A 25169-nucleotide genomic window follows, 5' to 3' on the forward strand; every position below is an offset into this window, starting at 1 on the left:
CTAAAGGGAAGCCTGATCTAATCAAATGCTGCAAACGTTCCAGTAGTCAGCAAGGAAAATATTAAATATTACTATAAATATTTTAAGATCCTCATTTTTGCTCATATTTAAGAATTTAGAAGGCTTGGACAGAATTTCCCTGTGCATGTAAGGTTATTAAGTGACAAAGGAAGGCAGTTCCTGGGTGAAGCTGCTGTTGAAATGAATTAAAGGAAGACTAAGGGAAGTGTGAGGATGTTGGCCTGATGTTAATTTTAGGTTAAATAATGGAATGGAATGGAGCTGTGTTGAAAAGTTATGTAGGAGTATAACATAATCAGTGATAATTATGTTATGGAAAGATATGAGAGGTTTTTATTTCTATTCCTGTAATTGTGTTTTCAATCTGGATTGTTAAGAAAACCAATTGATGTTCCATTTCCACAAAACCCTTCACTGCCACACCTGGAATATTGTGCCCAGTTCTGAGCCCCTCTGTTCAAGAAGGACCTCAGGAAAGAAAGAGTTCAGCACAGAGCCACAAAGATGCTGAAGGCAGTGGAACATCTCCCTGCTGAGGACAGGCTGTGGGAGCCAGGGCTCTGTAGCTTGGAGAGGGAAGCCTGAGGGATGCCCTCATTCATGCTGGTCAAGATGTGCAGGGCAGTGTCGTGAGGACAGTGCTCTGCTCAGTGCTGTCCAATGGTAGGATGAGGGGCAATGGGTGCAAGCTGGAGCAGAGGAGGTGCCGCATGAATGTAAGGAAAAGCTTTTTCACTGTGAAGGTGCCAGACCCCTGGAAGAGGCTTGTGGAGTCTCCTTCTCTGGAGACTTTCAAAACCCACCTGGATGCATTCCTGTGTGACCTGCTCTAGGTGATCCTGCTCTGGCAGGGGTATTGGACTGGATGATCTTTTGAGGTCCCTTCCGAGCCCTGGAGTTCTGTGATTCTGTGATTATATGCTATTGAATTTTATTTTGCAGTGGTTAAGTCAGAAGCTGTATGTTCAGGATTCTGTTTTGTCATTTCATTCACCATTGTTATTTCAGCATAGTTTGCCTCCCACTTTTACTGCTTTTTATGGCTTTCTTTTGCAAAATCACCTCAAAAGGGGATAGTGAAGATTAGGGGTACCTGGAGATACAGGAAAGGGGCTAAAACTACACTGCTTTTCAAAGATCTATAGATGGATTACAGATAGATACATCATCTGTGAATCATCCTCATCCAAACTGAAAGAAGAGTGTCTTGATGTTCTGTTATAGGTAAGGTATGTTCCTAACTTGCCTACCAGCAGAAGTTACATCAAGTGACCAAAGAGCCAAAAATCTTGGAGATATTTTCATTGATAATGAAGAAATAAATTGAGAAGCAATTGAAATCTTCAAAATGGGGAGATAGCTGAAAAAATAACACCCAAGTGATTATGAAGGGGTAAGACAAATGAAGCAGTGGGTGAATCTAAGAGAGGTACTGGCTGATATCACATGGAAAAACAGATAAGAGGAGCACTCACTAGACAGGAATAAATGAAAGAGGGCCCTTTCCAATTAGCAGGGATAATTACTGGCAGTAGTGCCCCCTTGCTATTTTGAAAGGGATTTCGTCTGTCAGTACTCTGATAATAACTCCTGATAATGGTAGTGATCTTTGAATGTTGAAAATGCTAAATGGTAACTTTGGGGGAAATAACTTCTTTTTTTTGCTTTTTTCATTTCATTTCATATGGAGCTACCTTTTATCAAGTGAATTATTACATTGGATAAGTCTTTGCCATAGTTCAGGGCAGTTTGAGATTTTTCTGCTTCTAGGAATGTTAGGAGTGATAGAAGCTGAATATGTTTTATCTACAGAGAAAACTACTGTTTAAGTGTAGAATTGTAGATTAAGACAATATGTTTTGTGTGTCTATATTATATAAGGAGAGTTATATATATTATATATATATAATATATAATATCATATAAGAAGAATTATTAGAAGAGTTAAGAATTAGGATTATTTAGTGGAGTTAATTTTGTTTTGCCAGTTTGTGTATTGACATTTTACATTGGATTTTATTTCCTCAAGTCACAATTAAGTCAGTCATGTACACTGCACTGGTTAGGCTGCACCTCGAGTACTGTGTCCAGTTCTGGGATCCTCAGGTTAGGAAGGATGTTGACTTGCTGGAGCGTGTCCAGAGAAGAGCAACAAAGTTGGTGAGGGGCTTGGAGCACAGCCCTGTGAGGAGAGGCTGAGGGAGCTGGGGTTGCTTAGCCTGGAGAAGAGGAGACTCAGGGGTGACTTCATTGCTGTCTACAACTACCTGAAGCAGGGTTTTTGACAGGCAGAGGTTGGTCTCTTCTCCCAGGCAACCAGTACCAGAACAAGAGGACACAGTCTCAGGCTGTGCCAGGGGAGGTTTAGGCTGGAGGTGAGGAGAAAGTTTTACACAGAGAGAGTGATTACCCATTGGAATGGGCTGCCCAAGGAGGTGGTGGAGTCACCATCGCTGGAGGTGTTCAGGAGGAGACTTGATAGGGTGCTTGGTTGCATGGTTTAGTTGATTAGGTGGTGTTGGATGATAGGTTGGACTCAATGATCTCAAAGGTCTCTTCCAACCTGGTCTATTCTATTCTATTCTGGAAATTTCTGGCTGTAATGATGTAAAGTCAATTTTCTTTTTGGCAATTGGTCAGTATTTAATTTTTCAGATGTTTACTGTAGGACAGCTATGGAGCTAAAATCCATGGTTTCAGATTTGAAACAACCAAGCCATGAGTCTAGCACAGAGGCACTGAACCTAGTTAAGAGGCATCCCTGCCTGTGGCAGGGAGGTTGGAGTGGATGATCGCTATGGTCCCTTCCAACCTAAGCCATGCTGTGATTCTATGAGGTTTGATCTATGTATACTGTATTTAAGAAATTGACTGAGAATTGCCTTTACAGTGCTCAGGACTAGAAAAGGTTCAACTATTGTTTTTTTTATCTCCTCACCTTGTGATTCATCTTGCCCTGCTGTTGATCCCATCAGTGAGGCTTTCTGAAGCAATAACTTTGTAATGAGCATATAAACCTTTTTGTCTCTGACTTGGCACATAAGCACTGTGAGCCTCAGTTACCAGAGGCAAGTGAGATGTGCATTAAAGTATAGTTTTTGTCTAGCTTGCTAATCCTTTTGTTTGCTGCAGTGCAGATGCACATTACAGTTGACTCTCCAACACAGAGTATTCTGTTTCAAAACGTGCTTGCCACGTGAAGTCACTCCGCTTTGCCTGTGGTAAAACTTGAGGCTCAAACAAAGAATAGCTGTTTTTACAGCATTCCACAATCCATCACAAGTTGCTGTTTACCTGCAGCTTTGTTAATACTAGCAATATGTCTTGTCTGTGGCACAAAAAAAATGAAAACCAGCTTAAAGCAGCTTTAATATGGTCTGATGTTTACATGGTGTCCTTGTCATCTTACACAGTGTTATTTCTTTTTTTTTCCCTGTGGATGGGCCCCCAGGGGTCCAAACAATAGCTCTCACATCAACCCTTTCCTTAACATGATGCTTTAATTACCTGAGCCCCAAATAAATGCTGTTTGTTTGCTATGGGGTTGTGTTGATCGTTTTCAAAGTGTATGTGATGTAGAGCCTTAGGTTGCAATGGCTTGTTTCAGTGGGGAAGGAAACATTCTTAGCACTATCTAGATAAAGCTTGAGTTCACTTAGAGCTGGAATTATTTAACTTCTGAGCTGTATAGATCATGAATCAAACCTAAGTGTTCTAAAATTTTGTTCCTAAGGGAACTGAAATGTCTGTGGTTAATTTGTCTGTGGACCACTTTCTTGGCTGCTTTTGCAGATTTAAAACATGAAACTGTGTGCAATAAGGGTAAGTCTTGGGAATTCTGTGTCTTTAATATTAAGCTACTATGTGGAAGAAGGTTGTGGTGAGTACCAGTATGCAACGGGCTTTGAAGTGTTGCCTTATTCCTGTTCCTCTTTTTTTCAGTCTACTCTGGATGTTATACTTTTGCTGTCAGGCTCTGAGAATGCATGCCTTGATGTGTGTGCACCTCAAGGCACTTATTGTCCATCAAGGGTATAGTGAAGTAGATAAAGGGAGAAAGGGTAAACTTTTGTAGTTATTTACAGGAGACTGTCCCAGTGGAATAGGCGTTGTGGAAAATGGAACCTAACTGTATCATGGATAGTTTTGTATTTGATCAACAGGAACTACTTGAAGCACATTTCAAGTGTGCTGTCCAGAAAGAGGAAGGCTGGTAAGTGGTGTGATGTAGTCATTCCTCTATGCTCAAGTACTTGTTACAGGCTTAGAGTAGTATCAAGTGACCTGGCAGTCTTGGAGCAGCCTTGTTTTTCACTGCAGAAAGAGCAACATCAGCTGCTTTCTGGCTACATACTTGTAAAGAGTGAGATTTTTTTGGAAACACATCACTTAGGGATGCAGCGTCAGCTACCCTGGCTCCTTATCTTGACAGTTGTCATTCTGCTGAGATAAGGAATGCTAATCAAGCAAGTGATGTGCAGACTGTAGCATGCAGTTGGTGTAAAGTGTAGTTAAAGCTTTGTCAGCTGAGTTTGTAAAGAGGGAGCTGAACTGCTAGCTTGGGAACCTCACTCAGTGTGTGAAGAGCATCCTTCTCTGCAGTCTGAGAGCGAGCCTGTGCCATGAACTGAATGGCTTCCTTCTGGGAAGTAATGGGAGTAGTTCCAAATGGTAGTGAAAAGGCTGGAAATGCTCCTCATGTACAATTCACAGAGTGTGTCCTTGTAGGAAATGACCAATATCTAAATTACAGAATTGATTGTTATGCTTTGTTAATTTGGAAATGTAAAAGAATCCAAGGGTCCTTCGGTGCCCTGTGCACAGTGGTTTCCTGAATGAAGTACTTCAGTTGTAATGGAAATCTGAAAAATCATTCTGATTGCATGAAACTGGGTGTTCTCTGTATTCTGCAGGTCTTCATGTACTGGGAAAAATGCTATTTTCTCTATAGTCAGCAGAGAGGAAGAAGAGTCTTATGTAATTAAAGACCCTGAAGTTTATGGGCCTTCAACAATAGAGGAAATTAGGGGAAACTCAGCCACCTCATTTTAGAATTGATCTTTATGCATCTCACTGTTCTAAATGGCTAGGTTCTTGTTCCTGTATTTGCTCCCTGGCCACACTGTTCCTGATGGCCAGCAGGAGCAGGGAGGTCATTTTGCCCCTGTGCACTGCACTGGTTAGGCCTCCCATTAAGTACTGTGTCCAGTTCTGGGCCCCTCAGTTTAGGAAGGATGTTGACTTGCTGGAACAAGTCCAGAGAAGGGCAACAAAGTTGGTGAGGGGTTTGGAACACAAGCCCTATGAGGAGAGACTGAGGGAGCTGGGGTTGCTTAGCCTGGAGAAGAGGAGACTCAGGAGTGACCTTATTGCTCTCTACAACTACCTGAAGGGAGGTTGTAGACAGGCAGAGGTTGGTCTCTTCTCCTAGGCAACCAGCACCAGAACAAGAGGACACAGTCTCAAGGTGTGCCAGGGGAGGTATAGGCTGGAGATTAGGAGGAAGTTCTACACAGAGAGAGTGATTGCCCATTGGAATGGGCTGCCTAGGGAGGTGGTGGAGGCACCATCACTGGAGGTGTTCAGGAGGAGACTTGATAGGGTGCTTGGTTGCATGGGTTAGTTGATTAGGTGGTGTTGGATGATAGGTTGGATGTGATGATTTTGAAGGTCTCTTCCAACCTGCTTTATTCTATTATATTCTAAAAGGCAGCAAGGCTTCATATCTCCCTGCTTCTTCATAGTTTCTTTGGTCCATGAGGGTAGCAGACATTCCTTCTCCCAGTGCCTTTGACAGTAAGCTTTGCGACGAAGTTTTGCCTTTGGGAACTGATTTTTCTTTTCTGTCTTCCCCTAGGAATTTTCCATTTAGAAAAGAACATTATGTTTGGTTCATATTCTCATTGCACAGCGGGTTTGCTTTAGTGCTTCTTCCCACAGGAATGGTGCTCAGTAATTCTCTCCAGTCCTATCATTTAACAACATACCAGCTGTCTGCCTTCTTCCATGATCGATGGAGCTCAGCAAGTTCTACACCTGATAGGAGGTTTTATCTATTTCCATGTATTTTCATCCTTAATTTTTTGACAAGCAGTTCACAGGATCACAGGATGTCAGGGCTTGGAAGGCACCCAAAGAGATCATCGAGTCCGACCCTGCTGCCAGAGCAGAACCATACAATCTAGCTCAGGTCGTATGGCTCAGCAGCAGCAGCTTGGGGGAACTGCTTACGTGGAATCTGTTGAGCTAGTCAGAGTTCTGCCTTATCCTTCTGGCAATGTGAGTCTTAAATGCCATCCTGCTCAACGGGCTCCTAAGCAGAATCCATGGCATTTGTATTAACAGTGGAGACAAGCAGTGGATATGGTCCTAAAAGAAGTATGAATATGAGTGAAAGTGGACTTTAAGTGTGTCCCATTTTATTAATGTTAAATTCTGCCATCATTTATAATGAATATTGGTTTGCTGGGGTTTTTGTGTTTGTTGTTTCCCTCCCTCCAGCAGATGCTAAAGAAAGATGGTTGCTACTCTTTCAGAGGATGTAACTGTAGAATTTAGGTCATGTTTCTGGGCTCCACCTACTTGAAAGATCAAAGTGAATTTGTTCTGATATTTGTGCCAACTTATTTAGTTGTTCCTCTAGACAAAACGTTTATCTGGATTTGGGGTCTGCACTGTGGCTAGAATGTAGGCTGCCCAGATGTGTTTTCCTAACTTTGATGTTTGATGCAATAGAATAAAGCAAACATAAATACCCTTTTGAATACATCTTCTTGTGACCAGTAATGGTTGAAACTAAGTTAAAGCTATTGGATTTGACTGATCCAGGCCATGAACTTCAGATGTATTATGTCAGGGGAAGGAGACAAGTGTTTAAATTGATTTTTTGGGGGGGAGGAGGGGTTTGAAAGGAAAATATTTTTCTTATCAGAAAGCCTATCTCAGCCAAAATCAGAGCAAGCATTTGTTACTAATTTAGTGGGGTGTGTTTGAGTGTAGTTATATATTAGTGCTGAAAAATGAGCTCTTTCCTGCTCTACATAATTGAGGGTACTATTTGGTAATCCAAATACTATGCAGTTGATCTATCCATAAACTTCTTAGACAACAAGGAGATGTAGAAACATCAGCCAGTGGAAGTTACAAGGTTAATTATCACGTTTCAGGCACTAAACTGTACCTGACACTTGCTATCCGTTTCTTCTGCTCCCCTGCTTCTGGCAGCCCTGGTGTGAATCTTAGTCTATGCCAGCAAGACTTAAAGGCCTTACTCATCTTGTCCCATCTCTTCCATTGACTCAGCTGCTGCTACAATCATAGAATTACCCAGGTTGGAAAAGGACCTCTAAGGATCATCTAGTCCAACGCCCCTGTGGTCAGCACACAATCATAGAATCAATAAGGTTGGAAAAGACCTTGGAGATCATCAAGTCCAACCTGTCACCCAACACCTCATGACCAACTAAGCCATGGCTTCAAGTGCCACGTCCAATCCTTTTGTGAACACCTCCAGGGATGGGGACTCCACCACCTCCCTGGGCAGCACATCCCAATGGCAAATTACTCTTTCTGGGAAGAATTTTCTCCTCACCTCAAGCCTAAACTTCCCCTGATGCAGCTTGAAACTGTGTCCTCTTGTTCTGGTGCTGGTTGTCTGGGAGAAGTGAGCAACCCCCACCTGGCTACAACCTCCCTTCAGGTCATTGTAGAGAGCAATAAGGTCTCCCCTGAGCCTCCTCTTCTCCAGGCTAAACACCCCAGTTCCCTCAGTCTCTCCTCATAGGGCTCATCAGGGACATCCTCAACTGGATCTGGTCATCCAGAGCCGTGTCAAACCTGACCTTGAATATGTCCAGGGATGTGGTCTCGAGCACCTCTCTGGGCAACCTGTTCCAGTGCTCAAACACCCTTATTGTAAAGAATAAAGCAGAAACAGAGCAATGAGATGTTTGCATAGAAAGATGCAGTGTAAACACATTAATCTTATGCCTTTGATGGTAGGCTGCTTGACACTTTGTTCCTTCATGGCAAAAGGTGGATGTCTTCTAGGAAGTAGAGGTGAATTGACATCTGAATCTTCGTGAGTATGCCTCCAAAGCCTGCATGCCAGTAACTGTTGGCACAGGAGGTGAATGTTGGATAAAGGAAGATGCAGCTCAAGTTTTTAGAGGTTATTTGGTAGTCATGAGGTCTTGCATGACAGGTTGGACTTGATGATCTTAGGTCTTTTCCAACCTTATTGATTCTATGATCCTATTTGCTAGATATTGCTGTGGAGCAGCATTATTGTGGCCTCTGCTGTACTTCATCTACAGAGGAGTGCAAGGATCTACTCTGTTTGAAAGTTCCTGGTTTGGCACCTTTCATGAGCAACAAATTCTTCACTTTACTAAATGACTCTCTTTGTTTTCACTAGTAAATGCAGGAGAACCTAAGGAGCTCCAAGCTCTTCTGAATTCCAAGTGTTGTACAGACTGTGTTTTTGACGGAGTTTCATAAAACTGCATTTCATCACGATGTTCCTTTGTTCTGAAATAGCTATGTCTCTTTCAGAACAGAAAAAAAAAAAGGAAGAAATTATGGGAGTCTTGTAATTCAAAGGCAAGGTATTCAAGCAAGGAATTCATGTGTTTTGCAACCTTTGCAGTTTGCCTTCAGAGGCCCATTTAATTTCCCAAAGTATTGGCGTGTGTTCTGAGAGTGAAATGCTATAAAGTGTCTCAAAATAGAAAAACATTTTAAGAGAGATGTCCTGACAGGAGTGTTGTAGTTCAGTTTCAGCTTCTAATTAGCCTGCCATACATTTCCTTAGATTGCTATGTTTAGAATTTGCATTCGGAGTGCGTTTTAGAATCACAGAATCAACCAGGTTGGAAAAGACTTAAGAGATCATCAAGTCCAACCTATCAGCCAACACCTCATGGGTAACTAAACCAATGTCTTCAAGTGCCACATCCAATCCCCTTTTGAACGCCTCCAGGGACAGTGACTCCACCACCTCCCTGGGCAGCACATTCCAATGGCCAATCTCTCTGGGAAGAACTTTCTCCTCACCTTGAGCCTAAACTTCCCCTGTCACAGCTTGAGACTGTGTCCTCTTGTTCTGCTGCTGGTTGCCTGGGAGAAGAGACCAACCCCCACCTAGCTACAACCTCCTTTCAGGTTGTTGTCTCCCCTGAGCCTCCTCTTTTCCAGGCTAAGCAATCCCAGCTCCCTCAGCCTCTCCTCACAGGGCTGTGCTCCAGACCTCTCCCCAGCTTTGTTGTCCTTCTCTGGATGTGTTCAAGTATTTCAATATCCTTCTTAAATTGAGGGGCCCAGACACAGTACTCAAGGAGTGACTTAATCAGTGCTGAGTCCAGGGGCAAAGTAAGAGATGTGTTTTACTGTGTACTTTCTGGGAAGCAAGGATTTATGGATTTATTCTAGGCTTCTAAAACTACACTCATCCCCTGATATCTAACATGCTGCAATTGCTTTTTCTCCACTAAGTGCATGTGAGTGATCACACAGAGTGGTGGTCTGTACCAGGCTGAAATCCTTCCTTTATGGAATCAGTGCAATGGTTCCCACAGGAATTGGCAAATCCTTAGTTTTTACCCATTGAACTTCACTGTACATAAATGTGTGCAGAAGTAGGATCTAAATGATCTCTGGATTTCCTGGCCACCCATAGATCTCCTAGGGCTGAAAAAAGCAATTAGAAGAGGAGCTCTGTTAGTCTTTTTAAAAACTGTTAGTTAAAGTTCACAGCTTGTTTGATACAGAGCATAGAGCTTCACTGCTTGAAATTTGTGCCTTTGTTGTAAAATGGTTTTGGTCATCACTACATAACACTGTATATGTGGTGATAGAAGCTGAGCTTTCCACCTCTCTGTAGCTAATCAGAGAATGGTTTGGGTTGGAAGACACTTCCAAAGGTCATCTAGTCCAACCACCCTGCAGTTGGCAAGGACATCCTTCACTTGAGCAGGTTGCCCAGAGCCCTGTTGTGCCTCACCTTAAATATATCCATGGATGGGGCCTCAACCACCTCCCTGGGCAACTTGTCGAAGTGTTCCATCACCCTCGTGGTGCAAAACTTGTTCCTCACATCCAATCTAAATCTGCTCTTCTGTCATTTCTAAACCATTGCCCCTCGTATCCCTACAGACCTTTGCAAACAGTCCCTCTGCAGCCTTCTTGTAGCCCCCTTTAGGTACTGGAAGGCTGCTATTAGGCCTCCCCAGAGCCTTTTCTTCAGGCTGATCAACCCCATCTCCCTCACCTTGTCCTTGTAGGATGCATGTTTGTACACATTGCAGCCAATTCAACCACGGTTTGACACTAAAACTCTTTCTTCAATATTCATTGACTAGCAGATTCTGTGACATAGCTGTGTTATTTAGCACATCCTTAGGCTTAAATGGTGCTTTTGTTTCAAAGGGGCTAACCAAAGGGTTCATTATAGCTCACTTGCTTCTTGGGCTTGTGTAATTTGTAGCAGATGTTATTTCACTCAGATAAGCTACCAATTTTATAACTCCACCTTTAAATTTGGATGTTTGTAGGAGGGGGCCTACAAGAAGGCTGCAGACAGGCTGCTTCCAAAAGCCTGTAGGGATAGGATGAGGGGCAATGGTTTGAAATTAGAGAAGAGTAGATTCAGGTTGGATGTCAGGAACAAATTCTTTAGCATGAGGGTGCTGGAACACTGCAACAGATTGCCCACGGAAAGTAGTTGAGGTCCCACCCCTGGAGGTATTCTAGGTTAGGCTCAACAGGGCTCTGGGCAACCTGATCCAGTGGAGGATGTCCCTGCTGACTGCAGGGTTGTTGGACTAGATGAGCTTTGGAGATCCTTCCCAACTGAAATCATTCTATGTATTTTGGAATATGGAGGGGATTGATGACAATTGTGTCATGGAAATAACATAGGAGAAAACAAAGCCACAAAACCACACAACATTGATTGAAGTGCTGGAGTATGTCCAAAGAAGGGCAGTGAAGTGTCTGGAGAACAAATCTTGTGAGGAGCAGCTGAGGGAACTGGGGTTGTTTAGCCTGGAGAAAAAGAGGCTCAGGCGGGACCTTGTCACTCTCTATACCTGCCAGAAAGGAGGTTGTGGCCAGGTGAGGCTTAGTCTCTTTTCCCAAGTAATAAGGGACAGGACAAGAGGAACTAGGCTCAAGTTGCATCAGAGGAGGTTTAGGTTGGTTATTGGGCAAAATTTTCTTCAGTGAAAGGATTGCAAAGCCCCAGGGCTTTGCTGCCCTGGGAAGTGATGGAGTCACCATCCCTGGAAGGATTTAAAAGACATGTAAATATGATGCTGAGGGACATGGTTTAGTGGTGCTCTGGCAGTGCTGGGCAACACTTGGACTTTATCTTCCTAAAGTTGTTTGTTTTTATTTAACTTAAATGATTCCATGATCCTAACTTCCTTTGCAACACTGAGTATTTCGTTAGTGGTTTAGTGAACTTGGTAGAGTAGGGTTAATGGTTGGACCCGATGATCGCAAGCGTCTTTTCCAACCTGAATGATTCTATGAGTCTATGGATCTGGCTGTTCTTAGTTTCCAGACACATGGTTTGCTACAGTAATTACAACTACCTGAAGGGAGGTTGTAGCCAGGTGGGGGTTGGTCTCTTCTCCCAGGCAACCAGTACCAGAAGAAGAGGACACAGTCTCAAGCAGTGCCAGGGGATGTTTGGGCTGGATGTTAGGAAGAAGTTGTTCATAGAAGGAGTGATTTGCCATTGGAATGTGCTGCCCAGGGAGGTGATGGACTCACCATCCCTGGAGGTGTTTAAAAAGAGACTGGATGAGGCATTTGGTGACATGGTTTAGTTGCTTAGATGGTGCTGGGTGATAGGCTGGACTTGATGATCTTGAAGGTCTTTTCCAACCTGGTTAATTTTGTATTCTGTACTCATGATGATCAATAATTTAGTGTTCAAGTGAGGCAGTAAAAATTCAGGAGGTAGCTGGGTGCATCCAGATCAAATATGGCTTGTCATGGTGCAATGTCTTTTATCTCTGCTGCCTTTTCAGATTGAGGTGATGTTGAGCTTCACTTGAAAGCCAAGCCTTTGGCATTTAGTGAATCGATGCTTTGTCATCCTGGCAGACCTGTGCCACAGCTTGAAAAGCCGTGGTCATGGTCCACACTAGCCCAGGCATTCTTTTAAGGGTCAGGTAATTGTGGCCTGAGGTACTTAATCCCAGTGTGTGCTCTCACGTCCCCATGGCAGTGCTGTGGGAAGAGCAGTGTTTGCAAGGGCTCCCTCGTGGTAACGACAGAGTTATTCTTTCTGGGGACGGAGGCCTTGATAAAGATCGCGCTCTGACATGGATATCTCTGCCCGCATTCCATCCAGCTTCAGTCACCTGTCAGAGGCTGTGTGCACAATGCTTGCTGAGTGAGATGGCCTGCACAGGGAATCAGGCTGCTAATCACTGTTGTGCTACTTTGGAAACTGCTTTGAAAATTGCCTGTGGAAATAAAAATGGTAATAAAAAGTTCACTCTCAGAAGAAGGGCTAGTCAGGGGTTAGGTTATTAAATGGATCATGTCGCTTAGGTTGTCCTACCTGGTTTGCTTTTTTGCTTCGCTGGTATCTTGGCTTTTGTAATGCCTTGGCTTTTGCTGCATGCCTTGTGTGTGAGGTAAACAAATGGGGTCATAAGGTGGGGGGGGAAATAGGTTTTAAATGCTTCCATGTTCTGTATGAATCGGAATATGCGATGGAGGCTTCTTAAAACAATGAAAAGTATTCTCCTGGATCTTGCTTACTGTCTGAGCTGCATTTCCTTCTCAAAAATGAGTGAATGTGTGAAAGGGTGACATAGAGTTGTGGTAAATGTCCTGTCATAATAGCAGGGGAAAGCAGTAACTAGCATTTCTCAGCTCTGTTGTTGGGTTTTGTTTTTTCTTTATTCTACTTTAGATGCATTGAAATTCAGCTGTTGAGAGGGGTTGGATCAATTAACTACCTCATTCCAAAGGAATGATTGCCAGAAGAGACCTTTGTGATCTCCAGTTTTGCTTGTTTAACTGTGTCCAGAGTGGGTCTTTCCAAACCAGGCATAAAGGCTTTGATTATGGATTAATTTATTGTGGAGTACATCATTAGTCTTGATAATTCATCATCCCTGTCTCTGTTTCAGAACAATTACATTTCTGATGTTATTTTGAACATTTTAACACATTTTGCATGGGAGACTCGCTCCTAAGTGCCATGGCTGAAGTGTGAAGAGAAAGTGGCAAAATGAAGGTACCTGATATATGCCACAAGCTGAACTCAGTATGATGGAACTAGATGAGAATAAGAGTAGCGGGCTCAGGTTTCACCAGGGGTGGACAGTTATGTTTTTCTTGGCTGTTTTAAGACCAAAAAAGCAAATATCAGTCCCATTTCCTGTTCTCCATGTTAGAATGTGGCATAAACCCCCATGAGTGCCTTCAGTGACAGGACTCCAAAAAATGTGCTACCAACTCAACAGAAAATGCCTTGGCTCTTCATACTCATTTCTTGCCCTTTCCCAATGTTTTGTCCCAATTCCTAGCCAGCTAATAAGGAGACATTTTGTATTTCTGGAATGGTATTTATATTGTAACGTTTGGGGGGTGAGTGATGTTCATCAGTTGTTGCTGGATGTTAAACAGTGCCATAAAAGAATCTTGAAGAGTTAATAACAGAGAAATCTGCTTTGCTTTTAGAACTTGAATCACCATGAGTTTACAGTTTTCAAATGCTTGGCATTTTATAAGGTCTACTTAGGAATGAAAGGGCTGAGCTGAGATCCTGTGATTCTACTGTTCTGTGAGAGTATCTCTGAAGAAAGAGCTTTGGGTGCATTGATTGATGAGAAGCTCACCGTGAGCAAGCAACGGTGTGCTGGGCTGCATCCAGAGGAGTGTGGCCAGCAGGGCAAGAGAGGGGATTCTGCCCCTTGGCTCTGCTCTGCTGAGACCCCACCTCAAATGCTGCGTCTAGTTCTGGTGTCCCCAGCATAAGAAAGACACAGAGCTGTGAGTCCAGATGACAGCCACAAAGATGATCCAAGGGCTGGAGCAGCTCTGCTGTGAGGATAGGCTGAGGGAGCTGGGGTTGTTCAGCCTAGAGAAGGCCTTGAGCACCCAGTCTAGTGGAAAGGTTTCCTTGCCCATGGTGGGGAGGTTGGCATAGATGCTCTCTAAGGTCTCTTCCAACATAAGCCATTCTGTGAAATAAGCCAGGAGACTTTTTTGATTGAATACTTAAGGCTGAAGACATGAAAAATGCTTTGTGCTTGGAGATGGTTGCACTTAAATCCTGCTAATAGTGTTGAGGGGTGACATTTTCATGCTCATTAAAGTGCTTCTGGATTTCAGCTCTACCATTGCAAGTCTGAGTATTGAATTTAGTAAAAGTCTCAAATGGCCTTAACTTAGGGAATAGTTAGTTCTTTCTTTTCTGTTTACAACATACTTTATAACTTAACTGGCTTGTACTTTGTGTGTTGGAACAGAGAAAGAATTTGCTCAGAAAAATTTAAACAAAAGCTATAAAAGAACAGCAAGTTTTGGTCAGTTGTAAAAATATGTACTCAATACTGTACCATTTCTTGCATCAGCCACTGTCCTTTCTTCCATTGCTTTTGGAAAGCCTGGCAAACTTATTTTTCATTTTCTCTGAAAGCTTTGTGATAGGAAAGAAGGAGAAAAAGAATTAAATTTGCACTAAGAGCCCTTATGGAATAGGAAAGGAGTTTTTGCTTGGGGGCTTCCAGTTGGTGTAAAATCTGTGCATTAAAGCTGCACTTAGGACTGCCAGTTGCAATATGTTTTTCCACCTACCCTGTGAAAACATGAGGTGAGGAGAGACTTACCTTTATTTATTTATTTATTACATATCTGTGTAGAAAGATGATAAAATCTTAACTAAGAGCAGATTGAACAGCTACTGTGAGAACTGAATCTATAGGTGGGAACCTGTGAAGAAACCATGACTGAAACTAGGATCTCAGTTTGCCAAGGGTGTGGATTCCTTATTTCCTTCAGTAGTTTCAAAATACATTAGAGGTAATGTTCAGGTGGAAATAAGATCACTTTAAAAGGTGGATGTCATGTTTTTAGGACTCATTCATCCTTCAATTTTGCAGGTATTGGACTGAAGAACCCCAGAATGCTTCTGAATTCGGTACCTGATGTCCTCTGAGATGTTTAGATTAATTTTCCTCTGTGAAGAAAGTTTGCTTTTTTCCCCCTCTTATATTATTTGCTGTGGAACCATCATAGTATCATAGTATCAGTCAGGGTTGGAAGGGACCACAAGGATCATCTAGTTCCACCCCCCCTTCCATGGGCAGGGACACCCCACACTAGATCAGGCTGGCCAGAGCCTCATCCAGTCTGGTCTTAAACACCTCCAGGGACAGGGCCTCAACCATGCATTGTCAAAGCTGTCTTCAGTCTCTTCCAGCTGCTTGCTGTGTTGCTTTCAGTTCTCAGCATATCTCAAAGGATTTTTGGCAGCCTTTTTTTTCTGTCTGTGATACAGGCTTTTTGAAAACTACATCTGCATGTGCCTGCATTGCTGTAGAGTAATTAGTATTGTGTTATCCTGGGCAGTCTAGATCTCAGAAAGCTGTATTAGGTCACTTCTTCATCTGTTAATAGAATGAGTGCTTAGAAATGTGTTTATTTCTCCCCCCTCTTTGTGTTTTTGTTTTCTTTTCTGCAAATGTAAACTAGAATTTAAACACACGCAGTCATGGAAAGATTTTAGTGCTGTATTCAGTGCCTGCAACACTCTAAGGGTGCACCTGCCCTTTAGGAACTTATTCCTGTCACTGGCAGAATATTTGTCTTCTATTATTGTTCTTCTAGAACTGTAAAATGTCATAGCAATGACAAACCTTACCAGTTGTGCTTTTGGTGAAGTTTGATGAAGCTCCCCCCCCCCCCCCCCCAATAGCTTCTAGGCTGTGTGTGGTAGAATCATAAAAACAATAAGGTTGGAAAAGACCTCAGAGATCATCAAGTCCAACCTATCACCCAACACCTCATGACTAACTAAACCATGGCTCCAAGTGCCACATCCAATCCCCTCTTGAATACCTCCAGGGATGGTGACCTCACCACCTCCCTGGCCAACACATTCCAATGGCCAATCTCTCTTTCTGGGAAGAACTTTCTCCTCCCCTCCAGCCTAAACTTCCCCTGGTGCAGCTTGAGACTGTGTCCTCTTGTTCTGGTGCTGTTTGCCTGGGAGAAGAGACCAACCCCCACCTGGCTACAACCTCCCTTCAGGGAGTTGGAGAGAGCAAGAAGGTCTCCCCCGAGCCTCCTCTTCTCCAGGCTAAGCAACTCCAGCTCCCTCAGCCTCTCCTCACAGGGCTTGTGCTCGAGACCTTACGTATCATTCAGGACTACTGGCATACTTTTTTACATCTACAGCCTGGTAAAAGGTGAGCATCTCATTTGTTCACAACTATAAAATGGAAAGAAAGCCAATTCTCAATCGAAAGACCCTTAAGGTAAAAGGCCATGGCATTTACTGCTTGTGGGATATATGCTTCTGAGCTACATAGAACAGCGTGAGTTGCAATATAGCACAGAGTGAGAGACCACCTAGCAATTCAGTAATGATTATCCAGAAGGTGTCCTTTGCCTTTGTGTGACAATACCTGAACCCCAGTCACACAGTAAGTGCATCTGTAGTTGCCTGTTTCTACAGCAAGATTGCTATTAGCTCAGCATTATCCATAATGGAATACAGCTAGCTTGCCCTTATTGCTAATTCCATGAATTCTGAGTTTATCCATTGCACTGCCCCATCCACTAGTGGTATTGCAGGAAGCATACTGATGGTTGTCATCAATATGTTTAAATTAATCTTTGTATATTTGGGAGACCTTATTGCTGTCTACAACTACCTGAAGGGAGGTTGTAGCCAGGTGGGGGTTGGTCTCTTCTCCCAGGCAACCAGCACCAGAACAAGAGGACACTGTCTCAAGCTGTGCCAGGGGAGCTTTAGGCTGGATGTTAGGAATATGTTCTTCCCAGCAAGATCACAGTATCACAGTATCACAGTATCACAGTAACTAAGGTTGGAAGAGACCCCAAGGATCATCAAGTCCAACCTGTTCCAACAGACCTCACAACTAGACCATGGCACCAAGTGCCACGTCCAATCTCCCCTTGAACACCTCCAGGGACGGCGACTCCACCACCTCCCTGGGCAGCACATCCCAATGACGAATGACTCGCTCAGTGAAGAACTTTTTCCTCACCTCGAGTCTAAACCTCCCCTGGCACAGCTTGAGACTGTGTCCCCTTGTTCTGGTGCTGGTTGCCTGGGAGAAGAGACCAACCCCCTCCTGTCTACAACCACCTTTCAGGTAGTTGTAGAGGGCAATGAGGTCACCTCTGATCCTTCTCTTCTCCAGGCTAAGCAACCCCAGCTCCCTCAGCCTCTCCTCACAGGGCTGTGCTCAAGGCCTCTCCCCAGCCTTGTTGCCCTTCTCTGGACACGTTCAAGTGTCTCGATGTCCTTCCTAAACTGAGGGGCCCAGAACTGGACACAGTACTCAAGGTGTGGCCTAACCAATGCAGAGTACAGGGGCACAATGACCTCCCTGCTCCTGCTGGCCACACTATTCCTAATACAGGCCAGGATGCCATTGGCCATATAGATAGATTGGCCATTGGAATGTGCTACCCAGGGAGGTGGTGGAGTCACCATCCCTGGAACTGTTTAAGAAGAGACTGCATGAAGCACTTAGTGCCATGGTTTAGTTAGTCATGAGGTGTTGGGTGATAGGTTGGACTTGATGATCTTGAAGGTCTTTTTCAACCTTATTGATTCTATGATTCTGTATTATTCTTCCTGTAATTCTCAGATGAATATTGGACAGGAAAGTTGATTAGATGCTTGGAGGCCCCTGTCAGACTGAGGAGAACTTGCCTGCTTGTTTTGCTTGTCTGCTCAGAAAGATGGAGCTCTTATAGTGCATGCAACGACTGGTTGCAGTGGTCAGCTGTTCGGTGTTATGCAGTGTTTTGTTTATCATGTAGCTTCATCACCCATAACTCTGCTGATGAAAAGGAACTGCTCTATGGAATTCCACCTAGTGCAGAGCATGGGGCATGAAGAACATCAGGGCTTTGGCCTGAGCAAACTGAAAGTGGGCAGGGCTACATCAAATGACATGTCTGGTACTGTTACTGTCCTCTACCCAAAGTGTCTTGGGTTGTTTTTCACTCTTTGGGATTCATTTCTGGCTTCTCCTTCCCATGATTTAGCAGAACTCTTTTGTTTTGTTCCTTGGCCCTGATTCCTGCAGCGTTTGGACTCCTCAGTGTCCTGTGGGCTTTCTGTTGGATTTGGGAACGCTAACATTTGACAATCTCAAACAAAGGCTATCAACACTTTTCATTTGAAATGCTTCATATTTATAGTTCCCTAAACCTCTGTTTTCTTTATCTTCCCAGTCACATGGGAGCTTGGAGGGAACACACACACACACACACACACACACATATATCTCTGATGCCAGTGTTGCAGATTAAAAATAGTTTTTCTCCAGCAAATGCTAACAGCTGGCTGGCTTTGCTTCCCAGCTGAAGATGCATGGTACAGTGTTTTCGTTTTCCTGCTGCTGCCAAATGTTAATGGCTCCAGCTCTGCAAGTTTTACTTCGTGAATTCTGTTGTAATGCTAATTACACTTGAACTGCAATTCGGTGTGACTTTCCCCTGCTCTACTCAAGCACCTATTACCCACTTAACAGACAGAAGTGATTGAGGGAGCTGCTTTGTGTCGATTTGAATGACAAGATAGTCAGCCTTGCAGTAGGCCAAGTATTACTGGGGCAAGGTGAAGATGTAGAGAGAAGCGAGTTGTGCTCCCCCAGGATAAACCCCTAACCTTTGTTCCCATCTTTTAGTTGAAGTATTTCAGTGGGGAAATCTCTTGTGGTCTTAATGAAATGATAGCAGCTGTGTATTGAAACTGCTGTCAGCTTCACTTTTCACTGGTGATGGGAAATACCCAAATACTGTGTTTCAGGAAATATGGCATTTTTTAACAGTGTTTTTCAAAATGCCAATGTTTGTAATGCTGTGAGTGGACAATATTGTCTACAGTGACAGGTGACCTGCTGAACCGGGTAGAATACACCAGAATAGCTCTTCTGGTTTTCCCTGCCTCGAAGGACTCGGCAAAACTGTCTTCCCCTCTTAAAAGTGAACCTGCTGTTTTGTTATATGTTCTGATGTGTGGCAGTCAAAGTGATCCTGCCTGCAAATTCATAGACTCATAGAATCCTTCAGGTTGGAAAAGACCCTTGAGATGATCAGCTCCAAACCATTAACCCTGCTCTACCAAGTTCACCACTAAACCATATGGCTGTGGGCCACATCTAAACGACCTTTAAACACCTCCAGGGATGGTGACTCCACCGCCTCCCCAGGCAGCTTGTTCTGATGCTTGACCACTCGCAGTGAAAAAATGTTTCCTAATGCCTAGCCTACAGCTACCCTGGTGCAGCTTGAGGCTGTTCCCTCTTGTTCTATCATTTAATTACCTGTGACAAGAGACCAGCACCTACCTGTCTATATTGTCCTTTCAAGTAGTTGTAGAGGGTAATAAGGTCTCCCCTCAGCCTCAAACTAAACAGCCCCAGTGTGATCCATAATGTTTACATCTTGGCATAAAAGCTGAAGCAACTGGTGTGAAACCTGGAGAGACCTGAGAGTTAATAACATAACAGATGGCACTTGTGTTCATCTGGAAACAATTACATTTTTAATGGCATAAAATCGATGCATTTTTGATCAGTACAGTAGGCTTGCTGAGCATACAGGGATTAATGTCTTGTGTGGTATGAACCTGTAAGTGAGTTTGTTATGTATTACGTGATGTGATGGGGATCAATTTCAGGAATGCCTTAAGAACATGCTCTAAGTGGGATCCTTTCTACACTGATGCTCCTGGATTAATCCTGCTGCCATCTGGGCATGAAGTGTTCCCGGGCATGCAGAAGAAGAGTCTAGATAAATGGTTACTCATTTAGTACCCTGTGGTTTGTGTTTATGGAAAACAGAATCCGTCCGGCTCTTCTGAAGGAAAACAAGAGTGTGCCAAAGTTAATTTGGGCGATGAGTGTTCGCAGAGGGTAAGATTATACTTAACAGATGTTTGTAATTTTTGCAGGTAATAGCTCTAGCAGATGCAGCAGAAGCAAACCAAGCCAACGTGTTCCAGGCATTCACAAAGTTGAAAAGTGCCACCCATCTGGTGATTATGCTGCTTAGCCTCTGGCAGAAGCTCAGCACCGACCAAGTCGCTATTCTGGAAGCTACGTTCTTGCCATTAGCAGAAGACTCACAAGAGCTGGTAAGAATCTTGAAGAGCTCCTGGAAACAGGCATTGACAACAGGCCTTCAGGCATTTAAGTTTACATATTTCTCCATCTGCTTTGTCTTTGAAGTGATTTAGTAGCTTTATTAAGTAGGTGTTTGATGCAAGTTACCTTGTTTTCACAGACAAGTGGGAAAGTAGGAGGAGATTAGAGAATATTTCATTGAAGGACATAGCTCATAACAGTTAGTTTCCACTTAATCACAGAATCACCAAGGTTGGAAGAGACATTAAAGATCATCAAGTCCAACCTGTCACCACAGACCTCATAATTAAGCCATGGCACCAAGTGCCACGTCCAATCCCCTCTTGAACACCTCTAGTGATGGTGACTCCACCACCTCCCTGGGCAGCACATTCCAAGCAGGAGAGTCTCACATGAGTTTAGCTGGTTTTAGCTTCTGTCCAGTTTTCAGCAGAAACAGAACAGCCCAATCTTTTTGGAGACTCTAGTGTAACTTCTCTATAATCTACATACATGTGAGCTCATATGCACATGTTCCAACAGCACCATAAAATAAAGACATCTACACAGAGGAGTTGAGTTAATCTAATAAACTTTAGGATCAATCTCCAGTTAATTTCGAGTCCAGCCTTCTTCCTTGATTCAGAATTAAGTACTGAAAGATAGCATGCCACACTTAGGAGAGAAATAAACTGACTTCAGTGTGTGCAATGAATTCAGATTTTGGTACATACTCAGAATACTTAGAATAGTTTGTGGCCACTAGGAAAGCTTGTGCTGGGTTCCAAGTGAATCTAAGATCATCTGCAATCCCTGCCCAGGCAGAGGGGGAAAGTGTTTTGGCATTTTGCATGATACTGACCCACAGCAAGCAAAGCAAAAGAGTTTTGTTGAGATTTATTTTGGATTTTGTCCTCATTTAAACTTGGAAAGTCAAGCTGCACAACTGAGTATGCATTCCCTTGAACAGAATTGAAAGACATTTCCTACTGATCTTAGGAAAACCTAAACAAACACTTCTTTTTTTCTTCTTCTTCCATGACTTGCTTTTATTTTGCCATCAGGAATTGCACTGCTTTGACCTGTTTTGAGAAAACATGGTGAAATCTGTTGTATGTCCTATTATTACAGGATAGCACTTCAGTATCTATCTCGATCATATCCCTTGAAAGGCACCTGGACAGGCTGGATCCCTGGGGCAAGGTCAATTGTATGAGATACATCAAAGCCAAGTGCTGAGTCCTGCACTTGGGTCACAACCCCATGCAGTGCTCCAGGCTCAGGGCAGAGGTGCTGGAAACTGCCCAGCAGAAAAGGACCTGGGGGTGTTGTTTGGTAGTTGGCTGATCCAGTATGTGCCCAGGTGGCCTGAGGGTCACCAGCATCCTGGCCTGGATTAGAAATGGTGTGGCCAGCAGGAGCAGGGAAATGCTCATCCTCCTGTACTCGGTGCTGGTGAGGCCATACCTTCAGTGCTGGATTCAGTTTTGGGCCCCTCAGTGCAGGAAGGACATTGAGGTACTGGGTTGGGTCCAGAGAAGGGCTGCAGGGCTGGTGAAGGGTCTGGAGAGTAGGTGTGGGGAGGAGCAGTGAGGGAAAAGGGGTTGTTTGCTCTGGAGGAGAGGAGGCTGAGGGGAGACCTCATTGCTCTCTTTGGCTCCCTTAGGGGAGGCTGGAGCCATGTAGGGGTTGGTCTCTTCTCCCTAGTGTTGGATGGTGGAAGGAGAGGAAATGGCCTGAGGTTGTGCTGGGGAATGTTTGGGTTGAATATTGGGAAAAGTTTCTTTGCTGCAGCAGTGGTCAGGCGTTGGAACAGTCTGCCTGGGGAAGTGGTGGAGTCGCCATCCCTAGAGGTTTTCAGGAAGGGTGAGGATGTGGCATTTTGGGACATGGTTTGATGGCCATGGCAGGGTTAGGTTGTGACAGATGGACTCCATGATCTCAGAGGTCTTTTGCAGCTGAAACCATTCTGTGGTTCTGATGCAGTAGTTAAGGATATTCCATGTTAAAGACCTCACATAAACAGTGTAAGGACGTACATCCCACGGTGCAGCAGGGTGAAAAACATCAGCCAGCAATAACCAGAGGTGGAAATGGAAAGACAACCTTTACAAAATCCTGAAATAGGTTTGAAATGGTCATGGTACCAGTGAAGTCTGAATTCAGTTGAAGGGGGAGCTGTGGCAGGGAAGTGGGGCATGTTCTGACATACCAAGGATGTTTACAGCCTGAACTAGCGTTCAGGTTTCCGAGCAAGCAGTCGAGTAGAACGCTGGTGAAAGAAAGTGGCCTGAAGAATTTTTATGCCACTCTTCAAACAATTCTGCACAATAGCTTGGATTTTCACTTGGAGGAAATGTGTTAGAAGACAGTTTGGGTGCAGTCTGCATCTCCAGAACGTTTTATTCCCTTTTTTAATGGAAGGGAAATGTTTTGAATATCCTGCTACCCTAAAAAGAAATGCTTCTCTGACCATAACATCAACATCACTCTCCTCCTTGCCATTCCGTTTCAAACACATTGCATCTTGTTTTCTAGACCTGGCACTCATTTCAATTAGATATTTAGCAAATACAGCAGCAGTGTTTTGTGTTCCCATTATCACCAATTAGTTTTTTCTCAGCCTGCCAAATGATTTCTATTGCTGCCAGCTTTTGCCCTAAGAACACGTGAAGCTTGGTTTTTCCCTTTTCTGCAAAGATGCAATGGATGTAATGTGGCAAACTTCCTTATCTTCTGGGAATGAGAGGTATTTTGCATCATTTTAAAGGGTTGCTTTTGATGAATATTGGAAACAGGAGGGCATTCCCCTGTGTCAGTGATTCTTTCAAGAATCCTGGGCAATCTTAGAAGTATAACACCAATAATTGAATGAATACAGAATTTAACCAGGTTGGAAAAGACCTTTGAGATCATCAACCTATCACCCAACACCAGCTAACTAAACCATGGCACCAAGTGCCTCGTCCAGGCTCTTTTTAAACATCTCCAGTGATGGTGACTCCACCACCTCCCTGGGCAGCACATTCCAGTGGCCAATCTCTCTTTCTGGGAAGATTTCTTCCTAACATCCAGCCTAAACCTCCCCTGGCACAGCTTGAGACTGTGTCCTCTTATTCGGCTGCTGCTTGCCTGGGAGAAGAGATCAACCCCTTCCTGGCTACAACCTCCCTCCAGGTAGTTAAAAAGAGCAATGAGCCTCTTCTTCTCCAGGCTAAACAACCCCAGCTTCCTCAGCCTCTCCTCACAGGGCTGTGCTCCAAACCTCTCTTCAGCCTCGTTGCTCTTCTCTGGACCCATTCAAGTGTCTCAATGACCTTCTTAAACTGAGGAGCCCAGAACTGGACACAGGACTCAAAGTGTGGTCTAAGCAGTGCTGAGTACAGGGCAGAATGACTTCCCTGCTCCTGCTGGCCACACTATTCCTGATCCAGGCCAGGATGCCATTGGCCTTCTTGGCCACCTGGGCACACTGCTGGCTCATGTTCAGCTGCTGTCAACCAGTACCCCAAGGTCCCTTTCTGCCTGGCTGCTCTCCAGCCACTCTGACCCCAGCCTGTAGCACTGCATGCGGTTGTTGTGGCTGATGTGTAGATCCCAGCACTCAAGTCTCTGCTTTTGACAAGTGGGATGAATGTTCTCATCCTCCTGCTAACAAAATCATTAAGAAAGTTATGCCAAAACTGATCAAAATTCATCTTACACAGAAGTCAGGTGAAGTTTTGTCCGATGTATGTTGTTCCTGTGAAACTGCAATTTAACCCATATTCCAAATACTGAAGTATGTGTTGTTAGTATTTGAGAGCAGAGCCTTACACCTCCAGGCTAACTGTATTTTGGAATGGACGCTGGTTTTGCTGTCTGTTGAAGTATGCGGTGGAAAACTGTGACAGAGTGCTTTTGGAAACAAAAAGAATCCATGACTGCATTAATATTAAAGATGTATCCAAGATTTTATTATGCAGTTCACTTTTTAATGAGAATTGCTGGCTGTCTGGAAGACTAGCATCTTTGTTATTAGCTTACAGCAGGGGCTGGCAGCTGTTTGAAGTACTTCTGAAGTACTGTGAAGCCTGAAAAAGGTAACAAATGAACAAACACCCCCAAAACCAATGTGAGTGTGAAAAAATAAAAGCCAAAAAACCCCAAAGCCAAAACTACAACAACAAACCCCCCCCCAACCCCAAAATAAAATCAACCAACCTCCCTCCCCCCCAAAAAAACCCCAAACCCCAACCAATCCAAACCCCCAAACACTCACCCAAACCAAGCCAGGGGATGATTTTCAGTGATCATACTTCACCACGCTGAGTTATCTGGATGGAAAAAGCTGGCTTTGAAAAAGGCTGGCTTTGTGCTAAAGCATATGTTTACAACAGGAAATCCTTTTGGGAAAGGAGGGAATTTGTCCAGGCTAATGTGAAGGGTTCAAAGGGTTGGTGCTACACGGGGTAGTTTTGCTAGAATGGTTGCATGGCGTCTGGATTGACTGCTGGCTCCTATGTCTGATAATTAGGCTATTAATGCTTTCTTTGTTTAGGGTATTACAAAAGGGAATAATGTCTGTCAATAGTAACATTCTGACTTCAAGACTGATGGAGGGTCCTTGGCAGTAGAGCCATCAAGAGGAGCTTTACTGAAGAATAAATATTTTCATAGTTCCCATAATGTTAGCAAATAATGACATGCAGGTGCTTCCTCGCTCAGAATCATCCCTTTGTTGTTGTAGTAGTCACATTTATGGTGCTAGAGTTAAGAGTAACAGCTCTTAAGTGGCATTGAGGAAGTGTA

General features: G+C 43.8%; 1 protein-coding gene across 1 annotated transcript in view; it reads left to right on the forward strand.

Annotated features, from left to right (window-relative positions):
- BBS9 (Bardet-Biedl syndrome 9) overlaps positions 1–25169 on the forward strand; it is a 290732-nt gene that overhangs the window by 111548 nt on the left and 154015 nt on the right. The window contains exon 20 of the mRNA XM_054177165.1: positions 20207–20389. Coding sequence (XP_054033140.1) covers positions 20207–20389 — 183 coding nt within the window. The remainder of the gene's footprint in view (positions 1–20206; positions 20390–25169) is intronic.

Source organism: Dryobates pubescens, chromosome 38 (genome assembly GCF_014839835.1).
Source record: "Dryobates pubescens isolate bDryPub1 chromosome 38, bDryPub1.pri, whole genome shotgun sequence".
In the NCBI taxonomy this organism is placed as follows: domain Eukaryota; kingdom Metazoa; phylum Chordata; class Aves; order Piciformes; family Picidae; genus Dryobates; species Dryobates pubescens.